The sequence below is a fragment of the Eulemur rufifrons genome, chromosome 1 (assembly GCF_041146395.1).
Source record: "Eulemur rufifrons isolate Redbay chromosome 1, OSU_ERuf_1, whole genome shotgun sequence".
NCBI lineage: Eukaryota > Metazoa > Chordata > Mammalia > Primates > Lemuridae > Eulemur > Eulemur rufifrons.
The window spans coordinates 88,402,318-88,417,492 of NC_090983.1; the positions used below are offsets into that span (position 1 = coordinate 88,402,318).

A 15,175-nucleotide genomic window follows, 5' to 3' on the forward strand; every position below is an offset into this window, starting at 1 on the left:
CTACGTACTCAGGCCCCACCCACTGAATGTGAAGTCCACACGTGCTATGGCTTCTCTATGCGTTCTCAATGCACACGGCTCACTGCCAGGGAAGGCCCACCTGATGTATGACTCCCGCGCAGGAAGCAACACCAAGAGAAGAGATGACTCTGAAGAACTGCTTTGGAGAACAGCCTCCTTGCCTCTTAACTTGCAGGGAGAGAAAATAGTAACCACCCCAGTGATAGAGTCTAGTTGGTACAAAAATCAATCAACTTCCTAATGTGAAATTCAAACATTTTCTGAGCAAAACCTTTTACAAATTGCTAGGTTTTTTTTTTTTTCTCAATTGACTTTTTGGATTTCCAGAAGGCAATGAATACACCTCATTTATTCCTATTTTCTATGGTAAATATCCTTGACATCAAAGGTGGGATTTTACATCTGAAACAAGGAGTCCTGGCTTAAGGCCAGTATCGTATTAAGACATAGCTGGAAAACGCCCAATTCTAGAAGTGGATGGTGCAGCTGACCCTGAAGCACAGCCAGAGACTTTTGTTTTCCAGGCCAAGGTTCAAATACAACCTGATTTTGTGGTGAGGAAAAGCCACAATCCAATACTTGGTCAGTGGCCTGAGTGAATGAGTCAGGTTCCCAGGCAGGAAACATGCCACGGGGATTTGGCATTAACCGGCTCCCGGCAACAGCATTGCAACGTGGGAGGCTCTGCTGCTCCCTCCTGCACTCTGTCTAACTTGCTCTCACACCAAGATGACTGGACCCCTGGGAAAGGTCTCCCATAACTCAGCCAGGGGGTGGGGGAGGTACAGAGGGATGACCACACAGACAACAGGGTCTGGGAAAAGTCTGCACAGAGGAAACTCAACAACGATGGCTCTCATCACCACAGACCATGCTCCATAAGGCCCCTGGCTATTGTTTCTGCCCTGGCTCTCCTGGGTACAACGTGCTTCTCCTTTGGGGACCGTGCCTCTCACTGCATGCAGTCTTGATGGCACTGTCCATCACCTGCCCTAATCTCAGGCTCACACGGGCTGGGCAAGCAATGCTAGCTAGTCCAGGAAGATTCTCATTCCTGAATGGAAAGACAGCAAATATGGGAAAATGCCTGAAGCTGATATTTCCTGGATGGTGGAGCCCAAGCCGGCTGTCCGTGAATTTCAGCTCCCTAAACCCCTGGACAATTTGGTTCTTTAGCCTTTCTTTTGACTCTGTGAGCTACCCTGTACACTTTCAATAAATTCCTTTTTACTTCTGAGATAAGCCAGGATCAGGTTTGGTGGCCTGCCATCAAAAATCCTTGGCACAGCCACCAAATTCAAGGTCTCCCCAGCCAGGCCAAGCTTTCCTTTCCCACTCCCCCTTCCCCCATTCCCAGCCCTGGCTACTCATTGGAGCCACCTGCAGGCTTAAATAAGACCAATGCCCAGGCCCCTACCCACCCCCCAAAATTTTAATGTCAGTTGGCAGCCCAGGCTGGAGTCGGGCATCGTCTAACACTCCACAGGGGATCGTAATGCTTAAGAGGGTTGACAACTACCACCCTGGGGACCCTTCATGGCCAACCTGCCCACGCATGGTCATCAGAACCCACTGCCACTTCCACACCTGTGCCCCTCACACTGCCTTTGCCTGCCAGCAACATGTAGTGTGGGCATATCGGTCTTTTTGCACTCCTTCCTGCCATTCCTCTTCTCAAAAGCCTTCCATGGCTCCCCGTTGCCTCCAATGTGTAGTCTGAAATCCTTCAGCCTAGCTGTTAACTTCCTCCATACCCTGTCGACTTTTCAGTCTAAATTCACCATTCACTGCTCCCTTCTGGGACCCCCCTGCCCAGTTCAATTTTTCTATTACCTGTTTTCTGGATATACAGAGTTCTTAGTGCAAACAACAAAGCCTGGTCAAGTTTCAGCTGGAAACGAGGCTATGAATCATTTTACATAATCCCTAGCAGGCCAGAGAATCATATCAGGGTATCCCACCAGACTGCACCAAAGCAGAAGCGCTGCCAACATCTGGCTGAGGGTGCTACCCTTAGTTCTCCTGTCTTTGCTCTCTCAATGCCACTGTCACACATTGGCCCTGTCCCCAAGGAGACTCCATGTGGCTGCTGCTCCTTGCAACCACTCCCTTCCCAGTGAGAGACTCTTGTGCCAGTGCACGAGATTGGGTCACATGCTGTCCCCTGGCTGCAAGGGATTCTGGGAAAGCAAGTTTCTGGCCACTAGCTTGGGGAAACAGGACTCAAAAAGAGGGGAATTCCACAAACATAAGAAAAGTACCCAAAAGCTGCTGGGTGGCCTAAAAGCAAGACCACCAGACTTGGCGTCATGCTTCTTTCCCTCCCCTACCCCTGATGGTCCACAACAAGTCCCCTGCTAGAGCATGTCCTCTTTTAAGATACCATCTCTCTGCTCAAGGAAAGAACGTGGACTTTGGAACATGGCAGATCTCAGCTCAAATTGCAATGGTTGGTGACAGTGGGCAATTCTGCAAAGTGAGGATGATACCCTCATGCTAATGATGTTATGAGGAATGGAGATAAAACATAAAGGCTGGCCCTTTGGCTGGCTGGCCCCAGTCCTCCGGCCAGCCTTGGCAGCAGAATCATAGAACAGAAGGAGCAACAGGAAGAACTTTGAACAAGGGACCAAACGCCTCATTTTCTGGGCCCCTCATATGCCCCTTGAATTTTGATACAATATGGGAAAGAGGAAGCCCCCCCAAAATGCTACTGAGATTAAAATTTTCACCACATTGCAAATAGAGGCTTAAAGCCAGGTTTAATTTTCTTCTTAACAACGTGAACTTTCTTATGCTTAAGTGTTAAACATAGTTGTGTAGTTACAGCTACACAAGCGATTGATAGTTCTTATCTCAACTGGTGAGTTTTGTCATTCCTAATTCATCCTTTTCTAGTCTTTGAGTCAAAGAATCCCTTTCACTGTTGTGGATCAGTGCTCCTCAGCCCTGTAGGTTAGAGCACAGGAACCGCAGGGATCTGCTTACAGTGAGACTGTAATTCACTCGGTGTGGGTGTGGGCCAGCATTCTGCATTTTACAATTTCCCAGTCAATGCTGATGCTGCTGGTCCCTGGACCACAGGTGAGTATCGAGAGTGCAGGCAACACCTCTGGCGTGAAGTCCACTCAACCATTCGATTAACAAGTCTGGCAACATGTAAGCTTACTTTATAAACAGCCACTGCCCCAGACCCTGCATCAAGTGGTATTTGTGGGCTTCTCCAAGGTTCCACCTCTATATTTGATGTCCTCACTAGAGAAATACTAAGCTCCTTGAAAGGAGGAACTAACCCCTTGATCTCTATCGTGCAAATGACATTATACCTACAATTTAAATTGCATAAATCCGTGAACGAACCACCAAATGAAACACAAAGATCTGCTGGAGTGATTACAGCAGGGTAAAGCCAGTCCAGGCAGGCTTCCTGGAGAAAGTGGGCATGCAAAAGATTCGATAATGGATCTCTAAAATCTAAGAAGGACAACAGCCTATTCCTCCAGAAGTTTCCTTCACCCTCAAGACGGCAACCTTCAATCACCAAGGCGACCTATTTGCCGAACCTGTCAAGATAAACTTGAACCTGAAAAAGTGACAACCTATCAGCTGTCTTTTAAATACAGAAAATATGCAGCTGTCATTTCAACATGGTATTTAATCCTTCAGAATGGCAGCATATAGAAAATCACATAAATTTCCCAGAAAGCTTTGTCTCTTCTGAGTATATCATGCCTTCCAAAAAATTATATATGTGTTATATATTTATGTTATATGTTATAAAATAAATAAGGCCAAATAGAATATATGAAGTCCAATAACTGGCTCTGGCCCAAATACCCTGTGTGTAGTGTTGTTGTTTTTTTTTTTTTTTTTTTTTTTTTTTTTTGAGACAGAGTCTCACTCTGTTGCCCAGGCTAGAGTGAGTGCCGTGGTGTCAGCCTAGCTCACAGCAACCTCAAACTCCTGAGCTCAAGCGATCCTCCTGTCTCAGCCTCCCGAGTAGCTGGGACTACAGGCATGCGCCACCATGCCCGGCTAATTTTTTCTATATATATTTTTTAGCTGTCCATATAATTTCTTTCTATTTTTAGTAGAGGTGGGGTCTCGCTCTTGCTCAGGCTGGTCTCGAACTCCTGAGCTCAAACTATCCGCCCACCTCGGCCTCCCAGAGTGCTAGGATTACAGGTGTGAGCCACCGCGCCCGGCCCCGTGTGTAGTGTTTTATTTCTAAAGTAGGGTGGATTTTCCCCCCCTTCTCTAGAGAAAGAGAAAGGCTTTTCTCTACCAGTTCAATGACCACCACTCGTGCCAGCTGGGCTGCCTCCCGCTCCTGCATGCCTTTGCTTTCACACCAGCTGGACATTTAGTAAGTGCAATAGCAACTTGATGCTTCAGCCTTGCTTCCTGGTCCCATTCTGTCGGGTTCTGGTAACACCAACACTCCCCAACTACTCCGCCACCCTGGAGATGTGCAAAGCAGTGGGATGAGACGTTTAAAAAGCCCTTTGCCTGCCAGAACATCTCTTATACACAGTAAGTACAAACAGGACGTTTGTCAAATTTCTAAATTGGCAAAAACCCTAAAGTCAGAGAATGGTAAAGTTTTCCAGCTGAGACATCCCTCTTATTCAGATTTGCTTTCAGATTGGGGTCGGCTTCCTCCCTGACACGCGCGTTTTCCATCTGAAGCTAAATGATGAAGGATGTAGGTGATCTCTCCTCTGTGGAGGAAGACTCTGGGAAGTGGCAAAGCTGCCCAGATACTATTTCATTCACCAAATATTTATGCAGCACCTACTAAGTGCCAGGCTAGAAGGAAAAAGAGCCACCAAAAGGACGATAATTATGAGATCAATCCAATACCGTTTTCCTGTTTGATACTTAGGATTCCAATTCAGCTGGTGGGACTCAAACCCACCAATTTTGAATTCCCAAAACAAGAGTCTAAGATTCCAGTAAACATTTCATGGTGCCCTGGAGCTTGGCAAACTTCCTGACCATTGAGCAGGTCATCAATAAGTGTGTTGTGAATAATGAATGGCTGGGCCAAGGGTACAGCTCTTGGAAGGTGAGACTTTTCAAAGAGAAGCTTACGGAGATTGAACCCGTCTTGGAAGATATAACTAAGGCAGGACTTGTGTTTACCTTGGATCCCCTTATCAGGGTTGAGGGAATTTATTAGTTTTCTATTATTGTACAGCAAATTATCAAAAATCGTATGGCTTAAAACAACACCTATTTATTAGCACCCAGTTCTGTAGACCTGGGACGCAGGCAAGGCATGGAGGGATCTCTGCTCAGGGTCTTGCGCTGCAGGGCAGCCTGAGTTCTTCACTAGAAGTGCCGGGGGCAAATCCACCTCTCAGTTCAGTCAGGCCCCATTTCCTTGCTGGCTGTCAGTGCCCGGAGGTTGGTATGTGGCTCCCACCATCTCCAACGCCCACAGCAGAGAAGTTCTCCCTTGTCAAATGCCTCCCTGTCTTTGACTCTCTGACTTCTCCTGTCTCTGACCTCCTGACCCAGATTTTAAAAAATCGTGTGACTTAGTTAAACCCACACAGAAAATCTCCCCATTTTAAGGTCAACAATTTGGGAACTTAATCACTTCTGCAAAATCCCTCTGCTACAACACCTAGATTAGTGTTTGATTGAATAGCTGGGTACACATACCCCAGGGACTAAGAATCTGGGGGGCCACCTCAATTCCACCTACCACAGGGAAAGGAGGAAAGGCGGGGAAAGCTGCGGTGGCTTCCTGAGGATCATGGTGTGGGTGTTTCCCTCTGTTTCAGGAGCAGTAGCCACTGTCAGGGAATTTCAACCCATCACCCTATCAGTGTGTAGCCCCCGCACCCCCAACCCAGTAAGGAAGGTCGAAGAAGTATGAGAGTGCAGGGAGTTCCAGGTATAGGCAGGAGACAACACCTGTGGCCCCACCTGAGAAATCTCTAAGATGGCTCCTCACACGGAGGAAGATCAGTGTAGGCTGGAGTGGTCCAGGAAGGCTTCAAGGAAGAAGTGGAGACTTGAGATTGTCGTTAAGGAACGGCTAGACCATTACACGATAGAGAGGACAAGTGAGAGCTACTGTGACCTAGCTCAGCTCCCTCGGGCCAACTCCCAACCAGGGCTTGAGCAAGGTGGGGGCAGATCAGGCCTCTGTGCTGGGAAAGGAGGAGTTGCCGAGAGGAAGAGGAGTCACTGTCTGGCCGTGGAGGCCTGTGGCAGCAGCAAGACTTGGTGAAACCAAGAGTGAGAGGTCTGGCTAATGTCAAGAAGAACTCACTGGTATCAGCGGCTCCGTCAGGACCATGTTGCTATGAAGGGTCATCTCCTTTTCACTCCGGGAACACAACCACACCTGCATTTTGACCCAAACTGCAATGCAACAAATGCTTTCACCTCAGGGGCAGCACCAGAGAGTCAACTGTGCTGTTTTATTCCTTAAAACTCTGAAATGGCTTCTAAGGATGAATTTCAAACCCCTTAGCTATGGCCTTGTCTGGAACTGGCTGATCTCATCCACCAGGCTGGGCTCCTGCCACATTAAAGGGAGAGCCATGGAGTTAAGCAATCTCTTTTCACCCTTCACAAAGCCTGGCTTTCAAGATAAGTGCCTAGCTAAGGAGGTCAAGAATTTCAGCCTCTGGCCCCAAAACTCATCCACAACACTTTGTCCCAGGGAGTGCCTGCTTTTTCCTTCCCTCGGGTGATAAACCTCATGGCTCATCCTTGAGGGAAATGGCTGCAAGTGAATGAAATTTCAGGGAGAAATATAAACACATTGGTTTAATATTTTCTAAATGTTACCCCCACTTTCCATTGTCTTGAGTACCCTCTTGTCAACAAGCAGGTGAAATCGCCTGCTAAGAAGTAATGTTTAGAGTTGTATCATCCTCTTTGACAGAGTTTAACGAGAACTGTAAAACACCACCCTGATCACTTGCATTTCATGGTTATGCCTGGCAAGTATATACGGTTAAAGCTAATATTCAGGGTCTGATTGGCACCGACTGCTCATTTGCTCAGGGTAGAGCAAATCCTAAGTGTCTTCCATGATGACTTGACTTTTTTGGAGGCCTCAGAGGAGTCAGAACCTTTCTGACATCTTTAGACTAACCAGAACATTTCTGAGGAGTGATAAACGTCTATCAAACGCATGCCCAGGGGAAAACAGAACACTGCTTCTCAATTCTAAGCTGAGACTCATTCATTTATTTATTTAGTCAACAAATATCCATTGACCATCTGCTATATGCCAGGCACTATGGTGGGATGGAGCTACAGCGTGCAGCAAAATTAGGAAGAGCTCCTGCCCTCAAGGCACTAGAAGGAAGACAGACACCAATCGAATGACCGCACAATGAAATGTGAAATTCCAACTGCGAGTCTTGTTTCGAGGGAGGTTTAATGACGTCGGGGAGCAAGGGCCAGCTTCCCCGGGAGAGCTGAGAGAAGAGAAAGAGACTGACTTGGGGAAGTGGTGGGGTGAGGGGCAGGTAGAGCGTAGAGCAGGACAGAAGAGCATTTCAGGGGAGATGACACACCCACAGGCCGGTGCCGGGAGGGCCCAGCCATGGTGTGTTGAAGAAATTGAAGGGGGGCCAGTGGGGTAAACAATTAAGGGGCGTTAGGGACTGAGGTGAGTCCCCTACAATTCACATGTTGAAGGCCTAACCCTCAATGTGACTGTTTTAGGAGATGGGGCCTTTAGGAGGTAATTAAGGTTAAACGAGGTTACAAGTCTAATTTGACAGGACTGACTTCCTTATAAGAAGAGGCAGAGACACCAGGAGTGCACATGCACAGAGGAGGAGCCACAGGAGGTCACAAGAAGGCAGCTATTTGCAAACTAAGGAGAGAGGCCTCAGAAGAAACCAACCCCGAGGCACCCTGATTTCAGTTACAGCTTCCAGAGCTGTGAGAAGACAAATGTCTGTTGTTCAAGCCACCCAGGCTGTGGTAGCTGTTACGGTGGCCCGAGCAGACTAACACAAGCAGAGAACGGCTCTCCACAGAGTAAGGAGGGGCAGCTGACGTGAGGGCCTACGGCCAGGGTTTTGGTCTGCGGTTGGCACAGCAGCCGTGGGAAGCCATGACTGGCTGTAGTTTGTTGGGGGCGGAGATGGGTTGGGGTGTCCATGAGCTCCCAGCGGCTGCAGGGGGAAGAGCAGCCAGATGAGGGCAAGAGCAGATGCAGCTTCTCCCAGGGATGACCCAGAGAGGAGGTTCCTCACTGAAAACAAAGGAGAAAGGGCAGCCGGGGAGCGGGAGCTCTTTGAAGGTGCTTGCAAAGGAAGGTGTGCACCAGAGAGCAGGGCCCAGGGGAGGCTGCACACCATTCACTATGGAACGGACAGGAGCAATGATGACCAGTCTTCTGTCTGGTGCTCAGGAGGTAGCCAAGGAGCAGAGGTGGAGAGTCAGCGGGGTAGTTCCAGGGTTGCAGACTGGCTGGGGAGGTGGGCAGAAGGAAAAGGAAGGGGAGGTGATAGTGTCACCCAAGTGGTGGATCAGGGGACCTTGTCTAGGACGGCCAGAGAGGGCTCCTCGACTCCCCATTCAACATTCTTCCTCTGTGCTGTCTCAACTCACAAATGGCTTTTATTCTGAGTGGTTTTGGCATTAATAAGCTGAATGCTTCGCTCAGCTGAGGCCTCTGCCTCCTTACTACACTTTGGCAGCCCCACGAGGCATGCAACTGAGACAGATGAACTGGCTTGCTAACGAATGGGGACTGGGCTTCCACGTTCCCTTCCTCAGAAACGATGCATCTCCCCAGCAGAGAAATGAAATCTCGGAGACAGCCTGATTATAAAAATAAAGCAGCATTACTATATCTGTCTGCCAGGCTGATCACAGAACACTAGCAATTTATGATAGATATCACAAATAGAAAAATAAACCTGAGATGCCATTTATTACAGCCACATCCACACCATTAAAGAGAAGAAGAGAATAGAGGCGATAATCAGAATATTTGAGGCAAAACCTTTTCCTGAAATATCCAGACATCTGGGTTAAAATAATAGCTTCCACCAAAACAGTCACCAGTTTAATTTTGGTGGCATTTCCCTGACAGACTGGGTTGATGTACCCTGTTATGTCACAGAAAAAGCCTTTTCTGAGAAAATTAATGGTGAAAACATGTTTTCTTAGATGAGTCAAGAAAACAACTACTTAAAAATTGTTATGGGCACTTCAGAAGCATTTCAAGGCATCCACTTGTATGTAACCCTTGATGTACACTAGAGGATAGGAATTGATTTTTTAAACTAATTATGTTTTTGGTTATGGCCTGCACATGGGCTACAGAATTTTAGGAAGTCAATGAAAAGGCAGCTGGAGAAACAGATGAATCAAATGCCAACCCACTGACAAATGAAGGTCTGTCTGAATTAGACCAGTTAATCCTGAAAGAATGGAAATTGATGAGGATAATGCCAGGACAGGTGCTTCCATGAGGGTGATTTAAATAGCAAAGAATTAAGAGAAGACTTGTTCATGCTCTTGCTGAGAAAATCAAACACAAAGGCTATCTTATAGCTTGGGCAGAAGAACCATGCCCTCAAGCCACACACAAGACATTCTGAATAACTGTTACAAGAATTAACATATATTTGCAATTATAACCTTTATTTAAAAAATGCAAGATAAGTTTCTTTTTAAAATTTTCACTCTCAAATCCAAATCAAACCTCTTTTCACATGAAATGTTGGACCCCACTTTAAGGGAACTAACTTTTAAGAGTTCTTTTCGGGTACTGATTGTCCTCAGATAAAGAGAACTCACTGTCAACATCTCAGTGTTCTTGTTCTCTCTCTTTCTCTTTCTCCCATTCTTCTCCCTTAATTTGGTCTCTAAATCTGGGGTCTAAAAACCCAGAAGATGTGATTCTGATCTCCTTCTCCCCTCTTCTTCCTAGCCCATTCCACAAATATCTAAATGCACATTAACTTTTTAGAGTAGTCTATTACAGCATCAACTCTCAACCTTTTTTCCATTCAAATACACATTATGGGTATTGTCCATATTCAAGATATTCTCCCATGAGCAACCCAAGTTGATGTGTAATTCCTGCACTAGATGTAACTCCTTCCCTTTCCTTCTGACTTGGGAGAACAAATCACAGTGCAAAAGAATGTAATTATTATAGACTCCTGAATCTTCTATGATGTTTCTTTAATTTTGTAATTTCATGATCATCTGCAAAAATCTTGTTTCATAACTACAGTTGAGAGCCAATTACTGCCCTACAGTTCTCTACGAGGTAGCTGTAACCAAGTCCCAATCACTTTATGCTCTTGAGAGTTACAATTTAAAACTATATTTCTTTTAACTCTGTTGTTCCACATTGAACGGGTGACATGTGACAGCAAGCCATGCATGCAGTAGACACAACACGGGTGTCCATGGTCCCGGATGCTATCGGTGTTGGGACCATGGACGGCCAAGAGAGAGATCAGAAAGATAAGACAGAAGGTCTGGGAAAACCTTGCTTGAAAGGAAGGCTCATTTTGCACAGCCTCAACATTCAAGGGAAAAAGAGTCAAATCCACCAGTTTCTTTTCTCCAGAATAAGCAGAAACCCAGATCAGCAATCTCTGTTCTGACATTGGACAAGTATTCCATGGCCACCTGAGCCGTAACCTTGCAACAGGAAACAAGTCTAGCACCAATTTCTCACTGAGCTGACAAATGGGAGGAGAAGACACTCCTTGTTTCCAGGAATGTGCACTTTTGCATTATTATAGTTTCTCCTGCAAATTGCTAGAGAGCTAGGAGGCATCCCAGCTCCTCTTTCCCTCCCACAGTTCCCAATTTGTTTTCATCATCTGCCAGCCCAGCACCTCAACTAGGCAGGCACAATAGGGAAAGATGCAGAAAGGAAAATTAATATTTTCTACATGGGCTTCCTCATCTTGGGTAGATTTATGAATTTGTTTCTGTTATGCAGAAGTTAGCATTTTTAACAAAGGAGTAAACTTCATAATTGTTTTTTTATTGCCTCAAGAGCTCCAAAGACATCTTGTGCTATATCGTCATTTACATTTCACATTAAATTCAAGATATGTTTAAAATGAGCAAATATTTATTTTAATTTGATCCATCTGTGAAATGGAATACTAAAAAGACAGCTAAATCACTATATTAAATTCAGCGATTTGTAAACAATTTATATGTTCATTTGTTCTGGGTTAAAAATGCCCCAAAGCACAAGTTTTATGAAACCCACAAAGTAAATTGCATTGTACTAATCTGATGGATGCAGGGCATGGTTTCTTCCTCTTCACTCCATTAATTTATTTCCCAACTTGAGTTAATTAGTGAGGTTCCTATTTTTAAAACTCTTTGAAATTCACTGGGAGAGTACATTTTTCGAGAACTGCTTTGAAAACCTACTGCAGAGAAAATGGGCTAAATACAAACGGTAAATTCCCCCAGGACATTATCGCACATTGAGTACCTGATTGCCATTCAGCAATCTTTATGCCGGGAACGCAGTGGGTGATTAATATACAGTTATAAGAAAGAAGGAAAGAGCTAGAAGGAAAGAATGAGAGAAGCAGTGAGAACAAACTCATTCCAGGCGGTTAGTGACGGGATGAGATGATCACCAAGGTGCCATCCATCTCTAAATAAAAGTCTGTGGCATTCTGATTTTGTGCTACAAAATGGAGACTGACTTTAATTTGGAGCACTTACTGAAGAGAGAACAGGCATCTACTCAGAGAAATACAAAAAACACAGAGATTAGGCAAACAGAATGTAAAGATAAATCAATTATTTTTTCCTTTGGTCAAAGGCAGCCTTAATGCCTTTGAAGGTAGTTGAAGACTACTTCCTAATTCCTGTCTACTCCCTAATTCTTATCCGATCAGGCCAGTGCCCTGCACACTCCAGTACTCAAAAAAAAAAAAAAAAAAAGGAAAGGAAATCAAATTCATTTTTTGTGTAAATACATTCACAAAAGCATAAATTACAGCTAACAATTTAAGATACGCCTAAGGGGCTATGTAGCGAGAAAGGGAGAACGAGCCTTTCAACAAATGTTCAAGCTTGAAGCAAATGCAATGTCCATTCCTTCCTGGAATATTCTAAGTAGCCGTCAGTGGGTGATAGAGATTGAACTGGGTTGGGCCAACTGGGTTCCCAAAGCCCCAGATAATAGTACCTGCCACCACTCTCTTCTCCAGCTTCCAGAAAGACTGGCCCTAGGAGGCAGCGACACTACCAGGCTAACCTGTGTAGCACCTTCCTTGTCAAAGTCCTGCCCCAGTTCATTGCCTTCACCCCATACCTGTGGACGTCGTGGGCAAACACTCCTGTCCCTGCCCTGAGAAGCAGGGTGAGAATCTCGCAGTGCGAATTAGGTCTTCTCTAAGCCTCCAGTTCCTCCTCTATAAAATGGAAATGTAAACCACCTAGCACAACCTCTGATGCAAAGTAGCCATCCACATGGATTAAGTTCCCTCGTCTCGTTTTGCACAGACACAGAGTAAAGTCAAGACAGAGTAAAGGCACTGGCATGCCAGAAGCCAGGGGCAGGGCTGACACATGACCCGGTTCTTTCCATCTCTAAGTGCCTTCCAGTTTTCTCTCATGTCTGACTCCCGGCCCTGGAACCTGTTGCTCAAGTTTCCCACACCAAAACAAACATCACCATGATTTATTCCTTTCCTGATGCCACAGGGGAAAGGAGAGAGGGAAGAACGGGACACATTTGTTATATCAACTCCCCCTTGACTCACATTCACATGTCCACAATGCATTCTTTTCCTTGTTTCTGCTAAAGATAAAAAAAACTTTTTAAAACCCTTTGCTCACACACACTTCATGTGTCTCCATTAAAGCCCGGTCTCCCGGAGGGCAGCGAGCAAGGCCGCTTTGGGGCCTACAGACCTGTGGGCTCCCTTCAAATACTTTCTTTAAATACAGAAAAGGCCTCAACTTTAAATATTTGTATCACAAGTTCATGAAGCGAGCAGATTTTTCAGCATGGGAACTGAGTAATTTGGGAGCTCAATCAAGTTCCAGAAATCTGTGAAATCAGATTTTCTGGATCAGGTATACGGCTGGGCTGCCGTGTTGCTCTGCTCTGGGAAGGAAGAGACCCCCCATCGCGGACACCCCAGGACCACCCTGGGGAGATCACCCAGGGAATGAACTAGCAGCCTGGAGAGTGCGTGGCCTGAGAGCCTGGTTTCTCTGAAGGAGGAGAAAAATGGGAACAAAATCTAATTGCCTGAGAAAGGCTCTCCGAGGTAAAGACAGGGCTAGATAAGAAGGAGCCCTTTATCTCTGCCACAACGGTCCTTTCCAGAGGACTTTCACCTCTCCTGCATTGCCTCGTTTGCACCCGCGACTTCCCAGGGGTATTATCCCCATTTTAGCCAAGATATTTTGTGATTTGCCAGCGGTCACAGCAGCGGTGCTGTGGCACACACACAGACCTTCTGAGTCCTGTGTGCTCTTTCACCACAACCCACCACAGACCCCCAAACAGAGAGAAGAAACATCCAGAGCCCCAGACCAATGCCCTCAGGCTGCTAGAAGACTCTTGCACCTCAATAAACTTAAGTTCACACCGTTGGGGAAGAGGACCATAGACAGTGGCGCGGGCTGGGGTGGGGGGGTGTCCCCAGGTGGCCCCCGGGCACTCACTCAGGAAGATGATGGTCTGCCTCCTGGCGGTCCTGCTCTCCTCGCTCTCGGCCTTTCTCAGCTGCAGCTGCCTCCCGCTCTCGTCGCGCGAGCCCGGCTTGCTCCTCATGAGCACCTGCATCATGTTCCAGCACATGAAGGCCACGGACACCAGCACCACGAGGTAGATGACGAAGGCGCTGAAGATGCTGGACTGAAACACGGTCCAGCGGGTGGAGAGGTTGGTGCAGATGGACATGTTGGAGTTCTCGGGGTGCTCGTGGTGGCGGGTACGCGAGAGGTTGCAATGGAGACCCCGGTGGCTAGGCACGTTCACCAAAGGGTACTCAGTACCCATGGCAAACAGCAAGGGCAATGCCACCAGGGCGGAGGTGATCCAGACGAAGCCAATCAGCAGCTTCACCTGGCAGGGTCCGGACACGGCCTTATACCGGAAGGGATGACAAATGGCGACGTAGCGCTCAAAGCTGAGCGTCAGCACGTGCAGCAGCGTGGCGTAGCTGCAGGCCTCGAAGAGGAAAGTGTAAAGCTTACAGGACAGGGAGTAGCTGGGCGTGGTCCAGGGTTTCCAGATGATGCTGTAGAACTCCATGGGCATGCCGATGAGGAACACCAAGATGTCCGAGCAAGCCAAACTCACCATGTGGTCCGTCACCTGCTTCTGCAAGTAGCCTTTCTTCTGCAGCACCTGGGTGACCCGAATGGTGATACTGTTCCCCAGGATGCCCACCACAAAGATGACCAGGTACACCAGGATGAGCGTAATTTTGAGCCAGGTGGCCACCTCAAACTCCGGGACGTGGCTGTGATCGATGACACGGGAGCAGTCACTGCTAGGGCTCCTGGGTGAAGCCATGAGGAAGAGACAACGCCACCAGGTCCAAGGATTTTCTCAACTTCCCTTTCTCCTCCCAGCAGAGCCCAAAGTTCTCGGCTGCAACTCACCTGAGTGGGTGTAGGATTTTTTTTCTCGAGTTCTCCTGGCAAAGGTAACTTAGGGTTTCAGGCGCTTTCATAGAAACTTCCTGGAGTAGCTTTACCTAGGAGAGGCCCCACAGGCGCCTGGGGGTGGGGTTTAGGGGTGTGTGTGAGCGAGGCGGGGAGAGGGCAGAGGAAGGAGGGCCTAAGCTCTCGCGGCTCCTCTGCGCACTGGGCTGCGCGTGCTCTCCGTCTGCCTTGCAGCCCTTGCTCCGCTTCCAGCTGCCAGCATTTGCCGGCCTGGGCCCGCCCTCCAGGAGCACCCTCTCTGGAGCTGCGGGAGGCAAGGCCGGGTGGCCCGTGATCAATCATTAACCACAGCAGATTGTGCTCAGCCCGGCTGCAGACCCAGCCCAGCTGCGGGGTTTGACTCAGCACATAGTCATGCTCTCTGCAATCAGATCTTGCCTCCCGAACGCCAAGAGCTCCAGGCGACGGGTGGCCCACCTCCCCCGTCACCCATTCGGCCACCGCTGAGCCAGCCCTCGCTGTCTGCCCCAGCAGCATCCAG

The 15,175-nt window shown here is 47.5% G+C and overlaps 1 protein-coding gene across 1 annotated transcript in view; it reads right to left on the bottom strand.

The window, feature by feature from the left end:
* The window catches only part of GPR39 (G protein-coupled receptor 39), a 196,443-nt gene extending 181,605 nt beyond the window's left edge, over nt 1–14,838 (bottom strand). The window contains exon 1 of the mRNA XM_069459919.1: nt 13,687–14,838. Within this exon, the coding sequence (XP_069316020.1) occupies nt 13,687–14,542 (856 nt within the window). The 5' untranslated portion in view covers nt 14,543–14,838. The remainder of the gene's footprint in view (nt 1–13,686) is intronic.
* Nucleotides 14,839–15,175: the final 337 nt, after the last annotated feature.